This window comes from Scyliorhinus canicula, chromosome 28, assembly GCF_902713615.1.
Source record: "Scyliorhinus canicula chromosome 28, sScyCan1.1, whole genome shotgun sequence".
NCBI classification, from domain to species: domain Eukaryota; kingdom Metazoa; phylum Chordata; class Chondrichthyes; order Carcharhiniformes; family Scyliorhinidae; genus Scyliorhinus; species Scyliorhinus canicula.
The window spans coordinates 5,686,718-5,711,249 of NC_052173.1; the positions used below are offsets into that span (position 1 = coordinate 5,686,718).

At 50.2% G+C, this 24,532-nt stretch overlaps 1 protein-coding gene across 1 annotated transcript in view; it reads left to right on the top strand.

Annotated features, from left to right (window-relative positions):
* Positions 1 to 23,810, top strand: part of LOC119958084 (beta-1,4 N-acetylgalactosaminyltransferase 1-like) — a 149,587-nt gene extending 125,777 nt beyond the window's left edge. The window contains exons 5-8 of the mRNA XM_038786311.1: positions 207 to 512; positions 8,378 to 8,518; positions 17,330 to 17,567; positions 22,807 to 23,810. Coding sequence (XP_038642239.1) covers positions 207 to 512; positions 8,378 to 8,518; positions 17,330 to 17,567; positions 22,807 to 23,024 — 903 coding nt within the window. The 3' untranslated portion in view covers positions 23,025 to 23,810. The remainder of the gene's footprint in view (positions 1 to 206; positions 513 to 8,377; positions 8,519 to 17,329; positions 17,568 to 22,806) is intronic.
* The last annotated feature ends 722 nt before the right edge of the window (positions 23,811 to 24,532 follow it).

Sequence of the window (24,532 nt, forward strand, 5' to 3'; positions counted from 1 at the left end):
TACTGCATCCAGTTGCAGTCGATGTTAGACCAACACAGATAACACATCAGAGCCCGCTGCCAATCTTTCTGCTCTGCCTCCTGAAGTGAACAAGTTCCCATTTTCCCTACATTATATTCCTCTGCCAGAAGTTTGCCCTCTTGCTTAACCCATCAAGATCACTTTGTCGGCCCTTTGGGCTAAATTTTCACGGGTAGAGTTGATGATATAAGTTATTTCGCTGTGGGGGAGTTTTGTACATTGTGAACACGGAGGGCGGGATTATCGAAAGGTTACTCTTGCACCAAAACGAAAGGTGGTCACATACTGTTCTCTGTGTTTTAGGCTATAACATCAGTGGTCTGGTAACTATAGCAACCAAAACGTTTCTCAGGTATGACAAGCTGAGACAACTGATATCAAGCATTAGGAAGTATTACCCCTCAGTCACCATTATAATCGCGGATGACAACAGAGAAACGCAAAAGATTGAAGGAGCGTTTATTGATCAATACTTCATGCCATTTCAGAAGGTACATGTCTTTTGTAAATTAGGATGCACAGAGAGAGAGGGCGGGGTGGCAGGGGTTGTATGAGAGGTTCGAGTGCCCTCTCTTCACGCCTGAGGCTTCGATCTGACTGTTCATCACCCAATTGGATGATCTTTGACTGCTTGTCAAATGGGCTTCGATCTTAGATTTAATTTTTAAAAGGAACGGGCTGGATTCCCTGTCGGTGGGATCCTCTGCTTTGCCGGCAGCTCACACACGCCCACGGATTTCCCAATGGCGTGGGGTGCATTGGCCGTCTGTGGGAACGCTGCCGGCGAGGGGGGGGGGGGGGGGGGGGGGGGAGGCGCAGGAAAACGTGGCTGGCGGACCGAAAAATCCCGCCCCATTTTAAAAGAAATGCCCCTCTGATTTTTCTCCTGTTTTTTTTAAAAACTCCGAGCAATGTCTTGGGAATCATTGGGGGCCTCTAATGTGGCCTGACCCGCGATAGGGGCCCATCGATCAGCAGGCCGGCCTCTCTGTCTCCCGGCCTCCTTTACTCCGCGCCGGCCCCTGTACTCCTGCGCCATGTTGGGTCGGGGCCGGTGCGGACAAGGGAGACACCGCACATGTGGTGGCAGCACGGTAGCATTGTGGATAGCACAATCGCTTCACAGCTCCAGGGTCTCAGGTTCGATTCCGGCTTGGGTCACTGTGCGGAGTCTGCACATCCTCCCTGTGTGCGCGTGGGTTTCCTCCGGGTGCTCCGGTTTCCTCCCACAGTCCAAAGATGTGCAGGTTAGGTGGATTGGCCATGCTAAATTGTCCCTTAGTGTCCAAAATTGCCCTGAGTGTTGGGTGCGGTTACTGGGTTATGGGGATAGGGTGGAGGTGTTGACCTTGGGTAGGGTGCTCTTTCCAAGAGCCGGTGCAGACTCGATGGGCCGAATGGCCTACTTCTGCACTGTAAATTCTATGATAATCTATGATAAAATATGAGACTTAGGCACATCAGGTGATATTTGGTCAGATGACCGAAATCTTGGTTGGAGTGGTCAGCTTTAAGGAGTGCCTGAATGGTGGAATGTGAGGTAGCGAGGGACTGGGGGGGGAGTGGTTTCGGGATGGAATGCCAGAGGGTGGGGTCCAGGCAGCTGCCAATGGTGGAGCGATTAAAATCAGGATTGAGCAAGAGGCCGGACCGCGGAGGTCTCGGAGTGCTGTGGGGCTGGAGGAGATTCCAGAGATATGGGGGGGGGGCGGGGGGGGGGGGGGGGGGGGGGGGGCGACATGGAAGAATTAAAAAACAAGGATGAGAATTTTAAAATCAGGATGTTGATTGACTGGGAGCCGGTGTAGGTCAGCGAGCACAGGGGGTGAGATGGGAACGGGACTGGGTGTGAGTTGGGACACAGGGCAGCAGAGATGACCTCAAGTTTGCTGAGGGTAGAGTGTGGGGCGGGGCAGCCAGGAGAGTGAGGGAATAGTCAAGTCTGGAGGTAACGAAGACGTGGATGAGGGTTTCAGCAGCCGAGCAGCTGAGGCGGGTGAGGCTGAGTGATGTTACAGAGGTGGAAATAGGCGGTCTTAGTGATGGTCTGGATCTGTGACCAGAGGTTGATCTTGGGGTCAAATATGACACTGAGGTTGTGAACAGACTGGTTTAATCTCAGTCTGTTGCCAAGGCGAGGGATGGAGCCGGTAGTTAGGGAATGGAGTTTGGAACAGGGAGTGAAAATAGTCTTCCCAATATTTATTTGGAGGAAATTCCTGCTCATCGGGTACTGGAGGCGGACAACAGGCCTTCATCAGGCATTTGGAGCAGCACGGTAGCATAGTGGTTAGCACAATTGCTTCACAGCTCCAGGGTCCCAGGTTCGATTCCGGCTTGGGTCACTGTCTGTGCGGAGTCTGCACGTCCTCCCCGTGTGTGCGTGGGTTTCCTCCGGGTGCTCCGGTTTCCTCCCACAGTCCAAAGATGTGCAGGTTAGGTGGATTGGCCATGCTAAATTGCCCTTAGTGTCCAAAATTGCCCTTAGAGTTGGGTGGGGTTACTGGGTTATGGGGATAGGGTGGAGATGTTGACCTTGACCCCCCCCCCCCCCCCCCCCCCCCCCCCCCCCACACACACTGAATCACACACACCTTTTCTAAACAACGTAGAAACTGCCAAATTCCAATAAAAATATTTCCCAAAAAAAAAATGGAACCCTTAGCAGTCCAGGCATCATTCAGAAGGGGACTGTGAACTACGTTGAACATCAGCAAGCTGATGACTACAACAGCAACTTACTTCTATATAGCACTGTTAAAGCGAGGAGAGTGGGCAAAGACGTGGCAGATGGAATGCAATGTGGAAAAGTGTGAGGTTAGGCACTTTGGAAGGAGGAATTTAGGCACAGACTATTTTCTAAATGGGGAAATGCTTCGGAAATCAGAAGCACAAAGGGATTTAGGAGTCCTTGTTTACGATTCTCTTAAGGTTAACGTGCAGGTTCAGTCAGCAGTTAGGAAGGCAAATGCAATGTTAGCATTCATGTCGAGAGGGCTAGAATACAAGACCAGGGCTGTACTTCTGAGGCTGTATAAGGCTCTGGTCAGACCCCATTTGGAGTATTGTGAGCGGTTTTGGGCTCCGTATCTAAGGAAGGATGTGCTGGCCTTGGAAAGGGTCCAGAGGAGATTCACAAGAACGATCCCTGGAACGAAGAACTTGTCGTATGAGGATCGGATGAGGACTCTGGGTCTGTACTCGTTGGAGTTTAGAAGGATGAGGGGGGATCTTATTGAAACTTACAGGATACTGCGAGGCCTGGATAGAGTGGACGTGGAGAGGATAGACATAGACATAGACATAGAACAGTACAGCACAGAACAGGCCCTTCGGCCCTCAATGTTGTGCCGAGCAATGATCACCCCACTTAAACCCACGTAACCCGTATACCCGTAACCCAACAATCCCCCATTAACCTTACACTACGAGCAATTTAGCATAGCCAATCCACCTAACCCGCACATCTTTGGACTGTGGGAGGAAACCGGAGCACCCGGAGGAAACCCACGCACACACGGGGAGGACGTGCAGACTCCACACAGACAGTGACCCAGCCGGGAATCGAACCTGGGACCCTGGAGCTGTGAAGCATTGATGCTAACCACCATGCTACCGTGAGGCCCCCGCTACCGGGAGGATGTTTCCACTTGTAGGAAAAACTAGAACCAGAGGACACAATCTCAGACTGAAGGGAAGATCCTTTAAAACAGAGACGAGGAGGAATTTCTTCAGCCAGAGGGAGGTGAATCTGTGGAACTCTTTGCCGCAGAAGGCTGTGGAGGCCAAATCACTGAGTGTCTTTAAGGCAGAGATAGATAGGTTCTTGATCAATAAGGGTATCAGGGGTAATGGGGAGAAGGCAGGAGAATAGGGATATGAGAATATCAGCCATGATTGAATGGCCGAGCAGACTCGATGGGCCGAGTGGCCTAATTCTGCTCCTGTGTCTTATGGTCTTAATATCATACAACATACCAAAGTGTTTTTGCGGATCCTCCTACTTTAGCTATTGTGTCCTATTTCATAGAACTTACAGTGCAGAAGGAGGCCATTCGGCCCATCGAGTCTGCACTGGTTCTTGGAAAGAGCACCCTACCCAAGCCCCTACCTCCACCCTATCCTCATAACCCAGAAACCCCACCTAACACTAAGGGGCAATTTATCATGGCCAATCCACCTAACCCGCACATCTTTGGACTGTGGGAGGAAACCGGAGCACCCGGAGGAAACCCACGCACACACGGGGAAGATGTGCAGACTCCACACAGACAGTGACCTAGCGGGGAATCGAACCTGGGACCCTGGCGCTGTGAAGCATTTGTGCTAACCACTTTGCTACCGTGCTGCCCTATGAGGGTGTTGGTGGCCATGGACTCTGATTATCTTCGTCCATGTGATTATGGTTGCCAACGTACTCCAGTGGTTCGCTGTTGCCTGCTGCAATATGGCTGACCAGGAAACTCCCGCTCTTACCGCCTGCCGTCAGGCACCTTGGACAGATTTACAGGCTGCTAACCAACCTGTGTGGGCGCTTTATGAACCCGCCTTCTGTGGCCATCACGCCCTGAAGTAGGACATGAACCTAGAGCTTCTGGCCCAGAGGTAGAGACGCTGCGGACTGCGCCAAGAGACCTCCTCGCAATGACTAAGAGAGGGCCAGTGTAGATCTGAGGCTGGCCAGTCAGAGGGCTGTGAGCTATCCCGTCTCCATCGCACCCACTGGGACTGGTGGTCACTGCTGGAACTGCGCCCAGCTGGGAACGTGCAATGCTGGAGGCCCCGCTCTCAGGGGGCGGGGGCGAGTGGGGTTGGGGGTCACCGGGGAGCCAGTCAGGCAGACGTGGCGATGAAGTGGGGGAGGGCGGGAGAGAGAGCAACAATATTTGGGAGGGCAGGAATATATGTTGCTGTGGGGGGGCAGACATCACCACTAGGGTTCCCACCTCCCCCACTCACAGCCTTGGGCAATAGAGTGCCCGATTAGAAGGACCAGCTCCCCCCCTCCCCCCAACTCAATGTCCGCCCAGCATTCACAAGGCAGTCTCCGCCACATGTTTGGAGAGCTCACCCGCCATTGGCAAAGTGCCATGATGGCAGCAACATGACGGGTACTCCACCCCCTTGTCTTCCCTCACCATTTTACAGGCTCTCTTCCCCCCCCCCCCCACTCCACCCCCTAGAGGGCTGGGAACATCCAGCCCCCTCCCCCCCCAAGCCGTATGGGTGCCGGGTGTCTGTGTCACAGCCGTCGCCATGGCGATGAGATGGTTGGTTGGGACCAATTGGCTGACGGGAGCGGCATTCCTTGTTTTGGGTAGTCTGGCAGCGCAAGCAAAACTTGTCCGGGGATTCTTTTTCCGACAGCGCACTTGGACTAGGGATTGGGAAATCTGCGGTGGGCAGCAGTCCTTCCACGAGTGGAAGCTGAAGAGCCTCCTGGGTAACACTGCTCCTTTGATGTTGAGGAGCTGGAGGCCCTGCTGCAGGAAATATGACCCAATTTGAGGCTGGAGGCCTCACTTATAGCGAAAAAATACCCCGATACCAGGAGGTTTTCAGCTGAGCCCTATTGCAGTTAATTCCACAGCCCGAAGATATTTGTGGGAATTGGAAGGAAGGTAAGCCTCACTGTGGCCATGGTTACTGTGGGGCCTGTTAATCATGCCCAGGCCTACATTGGGAACCCACTGTTTCAAGAAAGCACACGGCTCTTTAATTTGTGCCAAAGATGGATTGATAGCAGATGTGGTACAACCCAAGCCACCAGAGCTTGGAAGTTGGAAGGTTATTACAGTTAAGGGAAAACTTCACGCTTTCACAAAGAGTCCTCCCTGTTCTGCTCCAACTCTCTGTCGGCCTGTTCCATGACAGCACAAGGGTATGGGGGAAAAGGTAGGGGGGTGGCACTACGTCAAGATGCTCGGTGCAGTGCAGGTGCAGACACGATGGGCCGAATAGTCTCCTTCTGCACCCTAACAATTCTGTCATTCCCCGAAGAAGAGGCAGTGATGTGCCTCTCTCTTCTCCCACGTGTGCTGGTTCATACCTGAGGAAGGTCTGTAAATAGATGGCTTGCGGGTTAGCGGCCAATGCCTTCGGTGCTACCTCTGTTAACAGCCCCTGCTGAACTCCCTTTCTTGATCGGAAAGCCCCCTGAATGTTGTGAAGCTGGCCAAAGACATGCCCGTGGTCGCCATTCTGTACAGCGCTAATACCTGCAGCGGCCTAAGATACTGAGCAACGATCGCAAAAAAAAAACTAAAAGCAAAAATACTAAAGCTGCAAGACAAAAACAAAACTAAACACACAAGGAAAACCCAGCGGAAACCCACGCAGACATGGGGAGAACGTGCAAACTCCACACAGACAGTCACCCAAGGCCGGAATTGAACCCGGGTCGCCCGGGCTGTGAGGCAGCAGTGCTAACCGCTGTGCTACCGTGACGCCCAAGTGTGTGAGGTGTGAGTGTGAATATGGGTGTGAGTCCGTGAATGTGGGCGAGTGGTTGTGGATGTGAGTGGTTGTGGATGTGAGTGAGTGTGCGTGTGAGAATGTGAGTGTGTGTGAATGTGAGTGAGTGTGGGTGTGAGAATGTGAGTGTGTGTGGGCGTGTGTGTGTGTGAATGTGTGTGTGTGGGTGGGCGTGTGTGTGAATTTGTGTGAGTATGGGTGTGAGTGTGTGTGAATGTCTGTGAGTATGGGTGTGAGTGTGTGTGAATGTCTGAGTGTGTGTGAGAATGTGAGTGAGTGTGTGGGTGTGAGAGTGTGTGAATGTGAGGGTGAGTGTGAATGTGAGTGAGTGTGAAAATGTGAGTGTGTGTGTGAATGTGAGTGTGTGTGGATGTGAGTGAGTGTGTGAATATGAGTGGGCAGCACGGTAGCATGGTGGTTAGCACAAATGCTTCACAGCTCCAGGGTCCCAGGTTCGATTACCGGCTGGGTCACTGTCTGTGCGGAGTCTGCACGTCCTCCCCCTGTGTGCGTGGGTTTCCTCCGGGTGCTCCGGTTTCCTCCCACAGTCCAAAGATGTGCGGGTTAGGTGGATTGGCCATGCTAAATTGCCCGTAGTGTCCTAAAAAGTAAGGTTAAGGTTAAGGGGGGAGTTGTTGGGTTACGGGTATAGGGTGGATACGTGGGTTTGAGTAGGGTGATCATGGCTCGGCACAACATCGAGGGCCGAAGGGCCTGTTCTGTGCTGTACTGTTCTATGTTCTATGTGTGGGTGTGAGAATGTAAGTGTGTGAATGTGATTGAGTGTGAGAATGTGAGTGTGTGTGAATTTAAGTGTGTGTGAATGAGTGTGGGTGTGAGAATGTGAGTGTGTGTGAATGGGAGTGTGTGTGAATGTGAGTGTGTGTGAATGTGAGTGTGTGTGAATGTGAGTGTGTGTGAATGTGAGTGTGTGTGGATGTGAGTGGATGTGAGTGTGTGTGGATGTGTGGATGTGAGTGTGTGTGGATGTGAGTGTGTGTGGATGTGAGTGTGTGTGGATGTGAGTGTGTGTGGATGTGAGTGTGTGTGGATGTGAGTGTGTGTGGATGTGAGTGTGTGTGGATGTGAGTGTGTGTGGATGTGAGTGTGTGTGAGAATGTGAGTGAGTGAGTGTGAGAATGCGAGTGAGTGTGAGAATGTGTGTGTGTGTGAATGTGTGTGTGTGTGAATGTGAGCGTGTGTGAATATGAGTGTGTGTGTGTGGATGTGAGTGAGTGTGAGAATGTGAGTGTGTGTGGATGTGAGTGAGTGTGAGAATGTGTTCAGCCTCATTCCGAGATTGTGCACCATTCTCAGAGGCAACTTGAGAGGGGGGCGGGGGGGGGGAGGGGGCCGGGGGGGGGGGGGGGGGGGCCGGGGAGGGGGGGGGAGAGGCGGGGGGGGGGGGGGGGGGGGAGTCTTTACTCAGTGAGTGGTTAGGGTCTGGAATGCGTTGCCTGACAGTGCGGTGGAGCCAGGGTGAATCGAGACTTTCCGAAGAGAATTTGATTATTTCGGAAGGGGCGACAGGGAAAGGGTGGAGCTGTGGGACGATGTGAGTTACTATTGCAGCAAAACAGCAGTCACAGCAGTAGGCCAAATGGCCTACTGCTGTGCTGTAACCATTCTGTCACCCTGAGAACCCCCACAGTGGTTAGCACTGCTGCCTCGCAGCCCGGGGGACCCGGGTTGAATTCCGGCCTTGGGTAACTGTGTGGAGTCTGCACGTTCTCCCCGTGCCTGCGTGGGTTCCCTCCGGGCTTCTCTGGTTTTGAAAAATTCATTTCCGGGAGGTGGTTAGGCCAACATTTAATGCCCATCCTCTGACTTTGTCCCTGGCATGCGGGAATCTGCTTCAACAAATTATTGTTTGCGTCTCCAGGGCTGGTTTGCCGGGCGGAACTTGGCGGCGTCTCAGGTCAAAACAAAATACCTGCTGTGGGTCGACGATGACTTCATCTTTGCCTCCGACACCAAGCTGGAGAAAATGGTGGACATCCTGGAGAAAACAACCCTGGATTTAGTGAGTATCCTGCACTGTTTCAACCGTATTGGGACAGACGTTCCTCTTTGTTTTCGAGAAGGTGGATTATTCTTTCTTGAAGCAGAAATTCTAGGGCGAAACGGTCAGAACATTCCACCCACAGATATTTCACACATAGCGTGTGATTCTCTGATCCCCAGCCGCGTGTTTTCACACCGTCCGGCATCGCTGGTGGCGGGATTCTATCTTCCCGCCGCTTGTCAATGGGAACCCCACGGGCTGAGGTGCACTGCCAGCGGGAAAAGTGAATCCCAACAACCGAGGGAGTGCTGCACGGTTAGAGGTGCCCTCTTTCAGATGGGGCATCAAACTGAGGCCCTACCTGCCCCTCAGGGAGATGTAAGGTTAAACTGAGGCCCTATCTCCCCCTCAGGGAGATGTAAGGTTAAACTGAGGCCCTACCGGCCCCCTCAAGGAGATGTAAGGTTAAACTGAGGCCCTATCTCCCCCTCAGGGAGATGTAAGGTTAAACTGAGGCCCTATCTCCCCCTCAGGGAGATGTAAGGTTAAATTGAGGCCCTATCTCCCCCTCAGGGAGATGTAAGGTTAAACTGAGGCCCTATCACCCTCTCAGGGAAATGTAAGGTTAAACTGAGGCCCTACCGGCCCCCTCAGGGAGATGTAAGGTTAAACTGAGCCCCTACCGGCCCCCTCAGGGAGATGTAAGGTTAAACTGAGGCCCTATCTGTCCCTCAGGGAGATGTAAGGTTAAACTGAGGCCCTATCTCCCCCTCAGGGAGATGTAAGGTTAAACTGAGGCCCTATCACCCCCTCCGGGAGATTTAAGGTTAAACTGAGGCCCTATCTCCCCCTCAGGGAGATGTAAGGTTAAACTGAGGCATTATCACCCCCTCAGGGAGTTGTAAGGTTAAACTGAGGCCCTCCCGGCCCCCTCAGGGAGATGTAAGGTTAAACTGAGGCCCTATCACCCCCTCAGGGAGATGCAAGGTTAAACTGAGGCCCTATCTCCCCCTCAGGGAGATGTAAGGTTAAACTGAGGCCCTATCACCCCCTCAGGGAGATGTAAGGTTAAACTGAGGCCCTATCTCCCCCTCAGGGAGATGTAAGGTTAAACTGAGGCCCTATCACCCTCTCAGGGAAATGTAAGGTTAAACTGAGGCCCTACCGGCCCCCTCAGGGAGATGTAAGGTTAAACTGAGGCCCTATCACCCTCTCAGGGAAATGTAAGGTTAAACTGAGGCCCTATCACCCCCTCAGGGAGATGTAAGGTTAAACTGAGGCCCTATCTCCCCCTCAGGGAGATGTAAGGTTAAACTGAGGCCCTATCACCCTCTCAGGGAAATGTAAGGTTAAACTGAGGCCCTACCGGCCCCCTCAGGGAGATGTAAGGTTAAACTGAGGCCCTACCGGCCCCCTCAGGGAGATGTAAGGTTAAACTGAGGCCCTATCTCCCCCTCAGGGAGATGTAAGGTTAAACTGAGGCCCTATCTGTCCCTCAGGGAGATGTAAGGTTAAACTGAGGCCCTATCTGTCCCTCAGGGAGATGTAAGGTTAAACTGAGGCCCTATCACCCCCTCAGGGAGATGTAAGGTTAAACTGAGGCATTATCACCCCCTCAGGGAGTTGTAAGGTTAAACTGAGGCCCTACCGGCCCCCTCAGGGAGATGTAAGGTTAAACTGAGGCCCTATCTCTCCCTCAGGGAGATGTAATATATTAATCCCACAGCCAACATCACTAAAAACAGATGACCTGTTTTTTAACGCAGCGGGATCTTGCTGTGCACAAATTGGCCGCTGCGTTTCCTACATCACAACAGTGAGCACACTTCCAAAGTACTTCATTGGCTGGAAAGTGGGATGGGAGGCTCCGTAAGGCGCTGTGGAAATGCAAGCCCTAATGATTGTAAGACACCTAAAATAGACAGTCGACTGGTGATTTTAAGATGTCTCATTAAGTTTCTAAAGAAACATCAGTTTCGATAGGAAATATTAACTACTTAGACAGAAATGGTTCACGGCCATAACAGCTGGTGGTAACGCCATCCTGTGTTCTGGTGGTAACGCCATCCTGTGTTCTGGTGGTAACGCCATCCTGTGTTCTGGTGGTAACGCCATCCTGTGTTCTGGTGGTAACGCCATCCTGTGTTCTGGTCTTAACGCCATCCTGTGTTCTTCCCACCACCTGAGCCGTAACCCACACCTACCTAAGCACAAGTTAATGTTGCCTTTTTTCTAGGGCGTGGTAACTTACCCAGTGTCAGGTCATCTGTTCAAACCATTCTGACCAATCGATACAGGACTGGGCACGGTTAGGGCGGGTACCACCTCCTCGTCAGCCTGCTCAAGAAAATAGATGTTGGAGGGTCATATCTTGGGAGATTACGGGGCGCAAAGAATGCCCTCTAACAGGCAGCCAGGCAACCTGAACTGAGACAGTTCAGAGGTCAAAGTGTTTACTCTTCCCAGAGAGGCGATCGATGCTGCTTAGAAATGTCTGTATATGTTCTTCCTATGTTGAACTGTTTATCTAAGACCCCCATTTCTTACAGCTGCCCTTTAGAATTCCGTGGAATCCCTACAGTGCAGAAGGAGGCCATTCGGCCCATCAAGTCTGCACTCACCCTCTGAAAGAGCACCCTACCTAGCCCCACTCCCCCGCCCCACCCCGTAACCCCACCTAACCTACACACCGTTGGACCACACTACCAGAAGGATGTGGAGGCTTTAGAGAGGGTGCAGAAGAGATTTACCAGGATGTTGCCTGGTATGGAGGGCATTAGCTATGAGGAGAGGTTGAATAAACTCGGTTTGTTCTCACTGGAACGAAGGAGGTTGAGAGGCGACCTGATAGAGGTCTACAAAATTATGAGGGGCTTAGACAGAGTGGATAGTCAGAGGCTTTTTCCCAGGGTAGAGGGGTCAATTACTAGGGGGCATAGGTTTAAGGTGCGAGGGGCAAGGTTTAGAGGAGATGTACGAGGCAAGTTTTTTACACAGAGGGTAGTGGGTGCCTGGAACTTGCTGCCGGAGGAGGGGGTGGAAGCAGGGACGATAGTGACGTTTCAGGGGCATCTTGACAAATACATGAATAGGATGGGAATAGAGGGATACGGACCCCGGAAGTATAGAAGGTTTTAGTTTAGACGGGCAGCATGCTCGGCACGGGCTTGGAGGGCTGAAGGGCCTGTTCCTGTGCTGTACTTTTCTTTGTTCTTTTTGTTCTAAAAAGACAGATTTAGATTAACAATGAATAATATACTTTACACTTTGAGCTTGCGATACATCTGTTCTCGAGCTACAACCCATGCAAATAGAGGGGGGGGGTGGGAAACAGATTGAGGTTGTTAAATACTTCCTGTTAGTGTTGCTCTCTCGTGATCATCTGACTATACTGACCACACATGAACACTTCATGTATTTACACATACAGAAATCACTAAAAGGGCCTTGATCATTTTAAAATGTTTTTAACTGTGACAGCCCCCCGCAAGGGGAAACCGTGATTGACCTTCCCGTAGAACTCGAGTTTCCTTCCTCGAGATTTGACGGCCCACTCAGCTGGGGATGGGGGTGATAGTTTATCAACGGGACTGTGTTGCGTAATGACTCTTCTGCATGGAATATAATGATTTCTATTTATTTTTTTTTAAATCCCACAGGAATGTCTTGTGTAACACCACACAATTATAGACATTACTCACAAGCCTGAGGCAAGACCAACATTCACTTACTCCAATAATTCAACAAGGAAACTGGGTTTTTTTTTTAATGCTCCTGCTGTTAAGTACAGCGTTGGTTCATTCCGAAGGCTCTTTGTTCTCGGAATGCTGTCTTGAACCCGCAATCCCGAACTACTTCAATAATGTCCTTCAAGGAAGTCAAGCTGCCATCCTGAGCTCGTTCCGGCCTATTTGACTGCTTACTTCCTCCTCCATTGCCCATCTATCTTCTCTGCCTGATCTCATCTACTGCTGAAACCCTCCAGACTTAACTATTCCGACACACTGCGTTAGTAGCTCATAGAATGTACAATGCAGAAGGAGGCCATTCGGCCCATCGAGTCTGCACCGGCTCTTGGAAAGAGCACCCTACCCAAGCCCATACCTCCACCCTATCCCAATAACCCAGTAACCCCACCCAACACTAAGGGCAATTCTGGACACTAAGGGACAGTTTAGCATGGCCAATCCACCCTAACCTGCACATCTTTGGACTGTGGGAGGAAACCGGAGCACCCGGAGGAAACCCACGCACACACGGGGAGAACGTGCAGACTCCACACAGACAGAGACCCAAGCCGGGAATCGAACCCGGGACCCTGGAGCTGTGAAGCAATTGTGCTAACCACTATGCTACCGTGCTGCCCGTGCTACACTCGCACCCTTCTGTAAACTTGGATTTGTCCAAAAGCTTGCTGCCTGTATCCTCCCTCGCGTCAAGCCCTGTTCCCCTGCCCTGTGTACCCTGACCTATATTGGGTTGTCGAATTCACATCCTTGTCTTCCAATTCCTCCAGTGGCTTCACCCCTCCCTATTTTTATAAGCTCCTCCAGCCCCAATAACCCGCTCAGATCTCTGCGCGCCTCCAACACGGACTTAATAAAAGCAAATTACTGCGGAAACTGGAATCTGAAACGAAAGATAAAATGCTGGAAAATCTCAGCAAGTCTGGCAGCATTTGGAGGGAGAGAAAAGAGCTCACGTTTCGAGCCCGATGACTCTTTGTCAAAGCTAACAGACAGAGAGGGCGCGATTCTCCCACCCACATGCCGGGTGGGAGAATCGCGGGAGTGCCGGGCGAATCATGCCACACCGCCCAGGCAACCGCACGCGATTCTCCCCCCCCCCCCCCCCCCAAAACGGCGTGTCGCGTTTGGCGACAGGCCGCTCGGAGAATCACCGCTCCAGACGAGCGGCATTTCTCTGGCCCGGATGGGACGAGCGGCCTGCTGAATCCGACCGGTTCACGCCGCCGCCAACCAAACCTGGTCGCTGCCGGCGTGAACATCGCGCGTCCACTGCGTGTGGGGCCTGTGGGGGGGGGGGGGGGATCGAGCACCAGGGTGGTGCTCAGGAGGGGTCTGGCCCACGATCGGTGCCCACCGATCGTCGGACCGGCATCTCTGAAAGACGCACTCTTTTACCTCCGCCGCCCCGCAAGATCAAGCCGCCATGTCTTGCGGGGCAGCGGAGGGGAAGACGGCAACCACGCATGCGCGGGTGACGTCATTTAGGTGCCGCCGGCCGCGTCATTCAGGCGGCGCCGCTTTGACGCAAGCGTCAAGGCCCATCGTGCGAGATTGACGCGCCGCTGCTCCTAGCCCACCGGGGGGAGAGAATAGGGGGCGAGGAACGGCCTCCGACGCCGGAGTGAAACACTCCGGATTTTCACTCCAGCGTCGGCACTTCGCCCAGAAAGTGGGAAATATTTATACTGTGGAGTGAGAATGAAAGATGAGTCATAGCCACAGAAACCCAGGGAAACTTGGTGCTAATGGCCACATAAACCAAGGGGAAAGAGTGTTAATGGCAGTCCCCAGAGAGGACAAAAGATATGAAAGGTCAAACAACAGAGAAGCTAACATTAGAGGATGAACTGTAGATGTGGGAGGAGGGGAAGGGGGAAGCAAAGGGGAGAAGGGGTAAGGAAAGGTGGATAAGATTGGGGGGAGGGGGGAATTAAATATATATTAAGAAAGAAAGAAATGGTAAAAGACAGTTAAAATTAAATGGGATGAAAACAAATGGGTCGAGGTGGGGTACAGCAGTATAAATATTTCCCACTTTCCCTGTCTGTTAGCTTTGGCAAAGAGTCATCTGAACTCGAAACGTTAGCTCTTTTCTCTCCCTACAGATGCTGCCAGACCTGAGATTTTCCAGCATTTTCTCTTTCGTTCCAACACTAACTTCTCGCTCAAACCGATTTCTTGTGCTCCTCCATTGGTGGCTTGCGCTGTGGTCAGCACTGCTGTCTCACAGCGCCAGGGTCCCGGGTTCGATTCCCGGCTCGGGTCACTGTCTGTGCGGAGTCTGCACGTTCTCCCCGTGTCTGCGTGGGTTTCCTCCGGGTGCTCCGGTTTCCTCCCACAAGTCCCGAAAGACGTGCTGTTGGGCGAATTGGGCATTCTGAATTCTCCCTCGGTGTACATAGAACATAGAACATAGAACGATACAGCGCAGTACAGGCCCTTCGGCCCACGAAGTTGCACCGACATGGGAAGTCAAAAACTAACGGCCATCTAACCTACACTATGCCATTATCATCCATATGCTTATCCAATAAACTTTTAAATGCCCTCAATGTTGGCGAGTTCACTACTGTTGCAGGTAGGGCATTCCACGGCCTCACCACTCTTTGCGTAAAAAACCTACCTCTGACGTCTGTCCTATATCTATTCCCCCTCAATTTAAGGCTATGTCCCCTCGTGCTAGCCACCTCCATCCGCGGGAGAAGGCTCTCGCTGTCCACCCTATCTAACCCTCTGATCAGTTTGTATGCCTCTATTAAGTCACCTCTTAACCTGCTTCTCTCTAACGAAAACAACCTCAAGTCCATCAGCCTTTCTTCATAAGATTTTCCCTCCATACCAGGCAACATCCTGGTAAATCTCCTCTGCACCCGTTCCAAAGCTTCCACGTCCTTCCTATAATGAGGCGACCAGAACTGTACGCAATACTCCAAATACGGCCGTACCAGAGTTTTGTACAGCTGCAACATGACCTCATGGCTCCGGAACTCAATCCCTCTACCAATAAAGGCCAACACACCATAGGCCTTCTTCACAACCCTATCAACCTGGGTGGCAACTTTCAGGGATCTATGTACATGGACACCGAGATCCCTCTGCTCATCCACACTGCCAAGAATTTTACCATTAGCCAAATATTCCACATTCCTGTTATTCTTTCCAAAGTGAATCACCTCACACTTCTCTACATTAAACTCCATTTGCCACCTCTCAGCCCAGCTCTGCAGCTTATCTATGTCCCTCTGTAACCTGCAACATCCTTCCACACTGTCTACAACTCCACCGACTTTAGTGTCGTCTGCAAATTTACTCACCCAGCCTTCTGTGCCCTCCTCTAGGTCATTTATAAAAATGACAAACAGCAACGGCCCCAGAACAGATCCTTGTGGTACGCCACTCGTAACTGAACTCCATTCTGAACATTTGCCATCAACCACCACCCTCTGTCTTCTTTCAACTAGCCAATTTCTGATCCACATCTCTAAATCACCCTCAATCCCCAGCCTCCGTATTTTCTGCAATAGCCGACCGTGGGGAACCTTATCAAACGCTTTACTGAAATCCATATACACCACATCAACTGCTCTACCCTCGTCTACCTGTTCAGTAACCTTCTCAAAGAACTCGATAAGGTTTGTGAGGCATGACCTACCCTTCACAAAACCATGCTGACTATCCCTAATCATATTATTCCTATCTAGCTGATTATAAATCGTATCTCTTATAATCCTCTCCAAGACTTTACCCACAACAGACGTGAGGCTCACCGGCCTATAGTTACCGGGGTTATCTCTACTCCCCTTCTTGAACAAAGGGACCACATTTGCTATCCTCCAGTCCTCTGGCACTATTCCTGTAGCCAATGATGACATAAAAATCAAAGCCAAAGGCTCAGCAATCTCTTCCCTGGCTTCCCAGAGAATCCTAGGATAAATCCCATCAGGCCCCGGGGACTTATCTATTTTTACCTTGTCCAGAATTGCCAACACTTCTTCCCTACGCACCTCAATGCCATCTATTCTAATAGCCTGGGTCTCAGCATTCTCCTCCACAACATTATCTTTTTCCTGAGTGAATACTGACGAAAAGTATTCATTTAGTATCTCGCTTATCTCCTCAGCCTCCACACACAACTTCCCACCACTGTCCTTGACTGGCCCTACTCTTACCCTAGTCATTCTTTTATTCCTGACATACCTATAGAAAGCTTTTGGGTTTTCCTTGATCCTAAGGGCAGCATGGTAGCATTGTGGATAGCACAATTGCTTCACAGCTCCAGGGTCCCAAGTTCGATTTCGACTTGGGTCACTGTCTGTGTGGAGTCTGCACATCCTCCCCGTGACTGCGTGGGTTTCCTCCGGGTACTCCGGTTTCCTCCCACAGTCCAAAGATGTGCAGGTTGGGTGGATTGGCCATGACAAATTGTCCAAAATTCAATGATTAACCTAGGACAAAGGTTCGGCGCAACATCGTGGGCCGAAGGGCCTGTTCTGTGCTGTATTTCTCTATCTCTATCTCTACCTGCCAAAGACTTCTCATGTCCCCTCCTTGCTCATCTTAGCTCTCTCTTTAGATCCTTCCTCGCTTCCTTGTAACTATCAAGCGCCCCAACTGAAACTTCACGCCTCATCTTCACATAGGCCTCCTTCTTCCTCTTAACAAGAGATGTGGAATCTCTTTCTTTGGTAAACCACGGTTCCCTCGCTCGACCCCTTCCTCCCTGCCTGACTGGTACGTACTTATCAAGAACATGCAATAGCTGTTCCTTGAACAAGCTCCACATATCCAGTGTGCCCAACCCTTGCAGCCTACTTCTCCAACCAACACATCCTAAGTCATGTCTAATGGCATCATAATTGCCCTTCCCCCAGCTATAACTCTTGCCCTGCGGGGTATAGTTGTCAAGTGTACCCGAACAGGTGCCGGAATGTGGCGACTAGGGGCTTTTCACAGTAACTTCATTGCAGTGTTAATGTAAGCCTACTTGTGACACTAATAAAGATCATTATGATTATTAATAATAAAGATTATTATTATTATTATTAATTATAATAAAGATTATTATTATCTTACGTTCCAGGTTGGCGGCTCGGTGAGAGAGATAACGACTTACTCGGCCACATTTTTACATAAGCTTAGTGTGGAACAAGGAGGAAAGGGGGGAGATTGCCTCATGCTCCACAGAGGACATTACCATCAGGTAGAAGGTTTCCCGAACTGCTTCGTTACGGACGCCACAATCAACTTCTTTATGGCCAGAACAGAAAAGGTGCAACAAGTTGGATTCGATCCTCACATCACAAGACAGGGGCACTTAGGTGAGTTCATGCCATTTACGGGGGCGATGGAGGACCTTTAAACCGGGAGGTAGGTGATCTGATCGAAAATTAGCGATGTAAAAAGAAAATGTTGCAGAAAAACACCACAGGTTAGTCTGGGCTGGTTTTTGGGCCTGTACCCATTTTTTTGAGCACAGAGAGACACAAGGCTAACCTGAAACCAGGCCCCAGGCCTCCCTTGCATCCTTGGACAATCTCTGTATCTCCATCCAGCGGGTCGGATGGTCATTTTGAGTGCGAGCATTGGAGCAGAAGCCGACAAGATAAGCGGTCGGCAGATATGTAAATAAGGCCAGGAACAAACAGAAAGAAAAAGAGGGAAAGAAAGGGCGGATGGATACAGAGAGGGAGTAAATGGGCTGAGTGCGCAATGAGTAGAGCGTCGACAGAGGTGGGGGAAAAACCCTACAGAATAGCTGAGGTGGAGGGGGGAGAGAAAGAGTAAAAGAGGTTACCAGTTTTGAGATTCAAGCTGAAAATGTGGGCAAAGCACAGGCCAATCCACCTAACCTACACATCTTTGGACATTAAGGGACAATTTAACATGGCCAATCCACCTAACCTGCACATCTTTGGACATTAAGGGGCAATTTAACATGGCCAATCCACCTAACCTGCACATCTTTGGACACTAAGGGACAATTTAACATGACCAATCCACCTAACCTGCACATCTTTGGACACTAAGGGGCTGTGGTGATCACAAGTTAACTAGATGCAATACAACTGAGCAAACACTAGAGGGGGCACGGGAGAGCCATATAAATAGACGGGGACAGGAAGTGAGGACACACTTCACTAAGGGCAGAACTTGGAGCAACACAGATACAAGACACACGCCAGCTAGGAACACTGAATGTAACTTAGGAAACAGCTCTGAAGAGAGAACGAACTCACAATAAAGCATCTTCTCCACATTTGAGACTACGAGCTTTATTAAGACACGAGTAACAACACATGGTACCCAGGAGTGGCTTCAGACGCTTACTACAGGACAACTCAGTGGCAGACACAGAAAGCTCAAAATGGCATGGAAATCTCCTACTGGACATTTGACTTGGGAAGACATCGCTAATTCGAGGATGTGGATTGGACACCCAGAGCAGCTAGACCTGACTGGCAATGTAAGAGGTGTCTGGAAAAGGTTTACACAACTGTTTGATTTTGATCTCCTAGGTAATGGGGTACAAGACGCCTCCGACAACATTAAAATAGCAATTCTCACCGCAGGGCCTGTAAATAGGAAAGTGTATAATGGATTTAAACACTCAAAAGATGAAGACAGAAACAGCTTACAAACGTTACTAAACAAATTTGAAGAGTACTGTGAGAAATTTGAACAGCAAGACATGCTCAGAGTCCTAACTGCACAGAGACTGAGTGATGCAAAACTTTAAAAATCACGAAAAGAACAAGAAATCGCGAATGAAAAGTACAGATCAAAAAGAAGAAATAACAAGAATTTCTCACAAAGCCAAAACGCTGAAACCCTGTCCAAATCGGGAAGAGAAGATAACTTACGAATTTTGGAAGCCCAGTCCTGGTGGGATAGAAAAATCCCTGAAATCCGCGAAAAACGGCAAAAAATGGCGTCGGAGCACATTTTGCAGTCTCCGGTAAGCAAAGAACTACAAATTGCATCTGCGCATGCGCCGGAACCGGAAGCCGCGCATGCGCAGTTTAAAAAAGATCGCGGTGCCGATCGTGATGCGCATGCGCAAGCCGCGCATGCGCAGTCAAAAGAAGTTTTGGTCGCGGATCGTAATGCGCATGCGCACACCGCGCATGCGCAATGGAAACAAAATCGCGCAGTGAAGGAGGAAGGCCGATTTGCGCATGCGCAATGCATTCCTGCGTGTGACGTCATGACGTCTGAGCATCCCGACCACGCCCACTTAAAAGGGAAATGCCCGAAAATTGAAAATAAGACACTTAAAGTGGTAAACACAAATTTTCTTGCCTCAGAACACAGAAAAACGCCTGAACTTACACCAACAGTTAAAGACAACTTGCACAACACCCTGAAAAAAGCAGTCTGCACCACCCAAAGTGAAGAGAACAAAAAGAATTCCGAAACAACAAAAGATGATTTGTTTTTCGAAGAATACTACTCAGACACAGCTGAGTCAGTCGGATATGCTTCTCACAGCATCAGCGACACGGTCGCAACGTTCAACACGAATCAACTCATGGTAGAAGAATCCAACCAGGATGATTTGGTTTTCAAAGAACACTACTCAGACACAGCTGAGTCAGTCGGATATGCTTATCACAGCATCAGCGACACGGTCGCAAAGTTCAACACGAACCAACTCGTGGTAGAAGAAGCCAACGAAGATGAAATGGGTATCAAGGAATACTACTCAGACATGGAGGAGTTATTTGGACATGCTGATCACAGCATCAGCGACACCGTTGCAAAGCTCAACACGACTCTACTCATGGTAGATGAATCCAACACCATGAGGCCATGGCAGCTCGTCGATACATTGGATGACAGCAATACCCAAGACGAAGACGACGCCACACAGAGAGCACAGGAAGACTCCACAGAGCGAGCGATGACAGGCTCCACAGTGCGAGTAATGAAAGACTCCAAAAGGGATGCAAGCAAACACTCCCTGGCGAACACCATGCATGAACAAGACCATGCAGGTAAACCCGCTGTATCTGAGCAACCGCAAGCAGACTATGACAGTCTACCAAGCTCACAGGAACAAGAAGAAGACAACGTACATCTCACCACTGACACCATGCATGAACAAGACCATGAAGGTCAACCCGCCGTATCTGAGCAACCACAAGCAGACTATGAAAGTCTAACAAGCTCACATGAACAAGAAGAAGACAATGCACCTCTACCCACTGCATGCGAAGACAGTGACAAGATGATCACACTCGACGTACAGGATCACAGCGAGACTGACAGTTCTCAGCTTGTCTGTACAGAAGCACAGAGTCGGGCCACCCAACAGTCCAGAGCGACGATGCCGAAAGAAAACATGCAGTTTTTGACTCCAGAAGAGGAGCACTTGGAGTCCAGAGAGACCAAGCCAGAAGAAACCATGCAGATTTTGACTCCAGAAGAGGAGCACCTGGAGTCCAGTGAGACAACATCAACGGAAATCATGAAGATTTCAACTCCAGAAGCGGAGCACCAAGAGTCCGGAGACACCACGTCAACTGAAATCATGCAGATTTGGACTCCAGAAGAGGAGCGCCAGGAGTCCACAGACATCACGTCAATTGTAATCATGGAGGTTTTGACTCCAGAAGAGGAGCGCCAAGAATCCAGAGACACCGCGTCAAATGAAATCGAGGAGAATTTGACTCCGGAAGAGGAGCACAACAAAAGCAAAGACGAGGAATCCAATTCTCCACAAATGATTGAGGTCACCTGCACCGATGCAACATCAGATCATTCGCACCACTCTCGAGACGAAATGCTCAATGACTCAAATTATCCACTCGGGACACAAATAGAGTATAACAAGAAAAACAAAAGTCAAAAGAAGCACAGCAGAAACGGGACAAACAACAGCAAGAACAAAAGCAACATGAAGCGCGACAAGACCAACAACAATAGCAAGAAGCACAGCAGAAACGAGAACGACAACAGCAAGAACAAAAGCAACATGAAGCGCGACAAGACAAACACCAAAGTCAGGCACCAAGATAGCGACAACGACAGAAACAAAAACAACAACAAGTACGGCAACGAAAACAACAAAAACAGGAACGACAGAAACAACAGCAATGAAACAACGACTTGTACGCAATGGTACTACTCGGCACATGAAGGACAATGCCACAGCTCACTGCAAAACGATGACAAGACTACAAACATGTCATGGGATGACAACGAATCGCACAAACTCACGTCTGCTCCAGAATGAGCAAGCACACCAGCGTCCAAGGCGGATGAGACAATAAATCAACACCACAAGCACAGAAAAAAGGCCATGCCAGTCAACATCAGTGAGGTGACCATGCAAACACCTCGGGATGATGCATTGGGTACTTAAAATAACAAGGAACACCAACAACATTCACAGCGGACTTGCAATATCAATATCACCACGTCATCAACAACAAAAAGAAAAAAAGCTCTGAACAAATTCATCAAGTTTGGACTCATAAATGTTTTTATTGAGATTGGACATATAACTACATTGGCTTTGTAAAATATGCAATAGCACCATCACCTGTGTAGATACGCATATCATAAGTAACTGTTTTCTACAATTTTCTTTAACGATGTACAGCAAATATGTAAAGAGAAAAAGGGGGATGTGGTGATCACAAGTTTACTAGATACAAAACAACTGAGCAAACACCAGAGGGAGAGCTATAAATACACCGGGACAGGATGTACAATTTTCTTTAACGATGTACAGAAAATATGTAAAGAGAAAAAGGGGGATGTGGTGATCACAAGTTAACTAGATGCAATACAACTGAGCAAACACTAGAGGGGGCACGGGAGAGCCATATAAATAGACGGGGACAGGAAGTGAGGACACACTTCACTAAGGGCAGAACTTGGAGCAACACAGATACAAGACACACGCCAGCTAGGAACACTGAAGGTAACTTAGGAAACAGCTCTGAAGAGAGAACGAACTCACAATAAAGCATCTTCTCCACATTTGAGACTACAAGCTTTATTAAGACACGAGTAACAACACAGGGCAATTTATCATGGCCAATCTACCTAACCTGCACATCTTTGGACACTAAGGGACAATTTAACACGGCCAATCCACCTAACCTGCACATCTTTGGACACTAAGGGACAATTTAACATGGCCAATCCACCTAACCTGTACATCTTTGGACACTAAGGGCAATTTAGTATGGCCAATCCACCTAACCTGCACAACTTTGGACCGTGGGAGGAAACCGGAGCACCCGGAGGAAACCCACGCAGACACGGAGAGAAAGCGAGGTTGTGGAGGGTATTTGTAAACAAAGATGGGAATTTTAAAATCGAGCCTTGCTCAGCCACAGGTCAATGTAGGTCAGCACGCGCAGGGGGTGATGGGTGATCGGGGCTTGGTGCGAGTTAGGACAGAGGCAGAGGTTGTGGATGACCTGAAGCTTAAGGAAAATAGGGAAGCACAAAGACTCCAACAGTGCAACCAGATGTGAACAGCTTGGTTCAAACTGAGGGAGTGGGAGGTGTATTTTGACTTCTTTTTTTCTTTCCTTGCTGTAGAATTTTTCGTTGATGGCTTGGGCCTACTCCATGTAGGCTCCTGCAGTGATGTCATGATAGATCACGCCTCCAAAATCACGATGCCCTGGAGGAAGAAAAGCGAAAGTGAGCAAATGTACCACCGATTGCGGTATGTCCAGGGTTCAGAGGTCGATGGCAGCTTACAGAACAAACTGTTCTACTTCAAAAACCGATTTAAATGCATCCGATACGGCTGAAGAGAGACGCCATTTTGACTGTTCTTAAACCCAAATGTTTTAAAAGCTCAGGTATTCGGGGAAGAGCTGAATGCCAATTGTTTTGCCTCACTTCCATTTAAGAACTCCTCCTTGGATTCTGAAATCGCTCTCTTGCCCAGGACCTCAAAGATGGCAGGATTCCAGCTCAATCCTCCATGCTGGTCCCAAACCATCGCTTCCGGACTTGCCTTCTCGACTCTTTTCAAACTCGACCAATGTCCTGCAACACAGTGGCCCCTGACGCCAGCTTCTCAGCTTCAAAAACAAAAGATTCTTTTGACGGACTTTGACTGGATTATGTTGTGTTTGTTTTTGGATATGTATCTGTTTCATTATTTTTTTTTTAAATTAAGGGGCAATTTAGCGTGGCCAATCTACCTACCCTGCACATCTTTGGGTTGTGGGGGTGAGACCCACGCAGACACGGGGAGAATGTGCAAACTCCACACGGACAGTGACCCAGGGCCGGGATTCGAACCCGGGTCCTCAGTGTCGTAGGCAGCAGTGCTAACCACTGTGCCACCGTGCTGCCCCATGTATCTGTTTCATGACATATGCACAGCACTGACCAATACCAGCTGTTTGAAAGTGCACTCACACCCAGAATTCCTCAGGCCGCTCATCCTAACAAAAGCATCGGCCTAGTTCGGTTTCGTCAAGGCACTGCAACCATCCCCTCAATGGTGGGGCAGCAGGAGTTTTGTAGACCTTGAAAGAGTCCACGCCAAATTGTAGAATCAGAGCAATAAATTTTTATTTACAATAGCTATTATTTACACAGCATGAAAGATCGTGGGTGGGGTTCTCAATCAGCCGACGCCGGAATCAGGAAACGCGATTGGGCGGAGATTCGGTTCCGGCGCTGAAATTGCGGCGGGCAACGATTTCACGCCAAATCGCAATTCTCTGTCGCATCAATGCATTCCAAAATGCACGTTAGCGGGTCCGACCCGGGCCTCCGCGATTCTCCACCTCCAATGGGCCGAATACCCGACGGCGCGGTTCACTTGTGCTTTTAACAATCGTGAAACCAGTGTAGTGGCTGATAAGGGAGAGAGAGGAGGTAGGACACGGAGAGGTGTCCAGGCACGGACCGTCAGTACCACGTCTGCAAGGCAGCCATCTTGCTGAGCGCCCCACTGACCTTGGTTATGCAAAGTGACACCGGCCGTATGGGTGCCCCCACCCCCGCACCCCACCCTCCGCCATACCATCCTCTCACCCTGGCCGCCACCCGCTAGTGGGGCGTCATGCGACCCAACCAAGGACAATACTCACTGTCGCCCCTACGGGGGCGCTGGGCTGAGGCCGCGGAGCATACCGTTGGCAAAGGCCAGTGCCAGCTGATGGTACCCCTGGCAGCAGGAATGGGCGCCATGGGCCCCGGGGTACGAAGAGGAGCGGGGGTGCGGGGGCAGAGTCTGAAGTGCCAGCTGGGGCCACCATGTAGCCCGGTGGACTTGGTTGGGCACGGGGGTACGCACCAG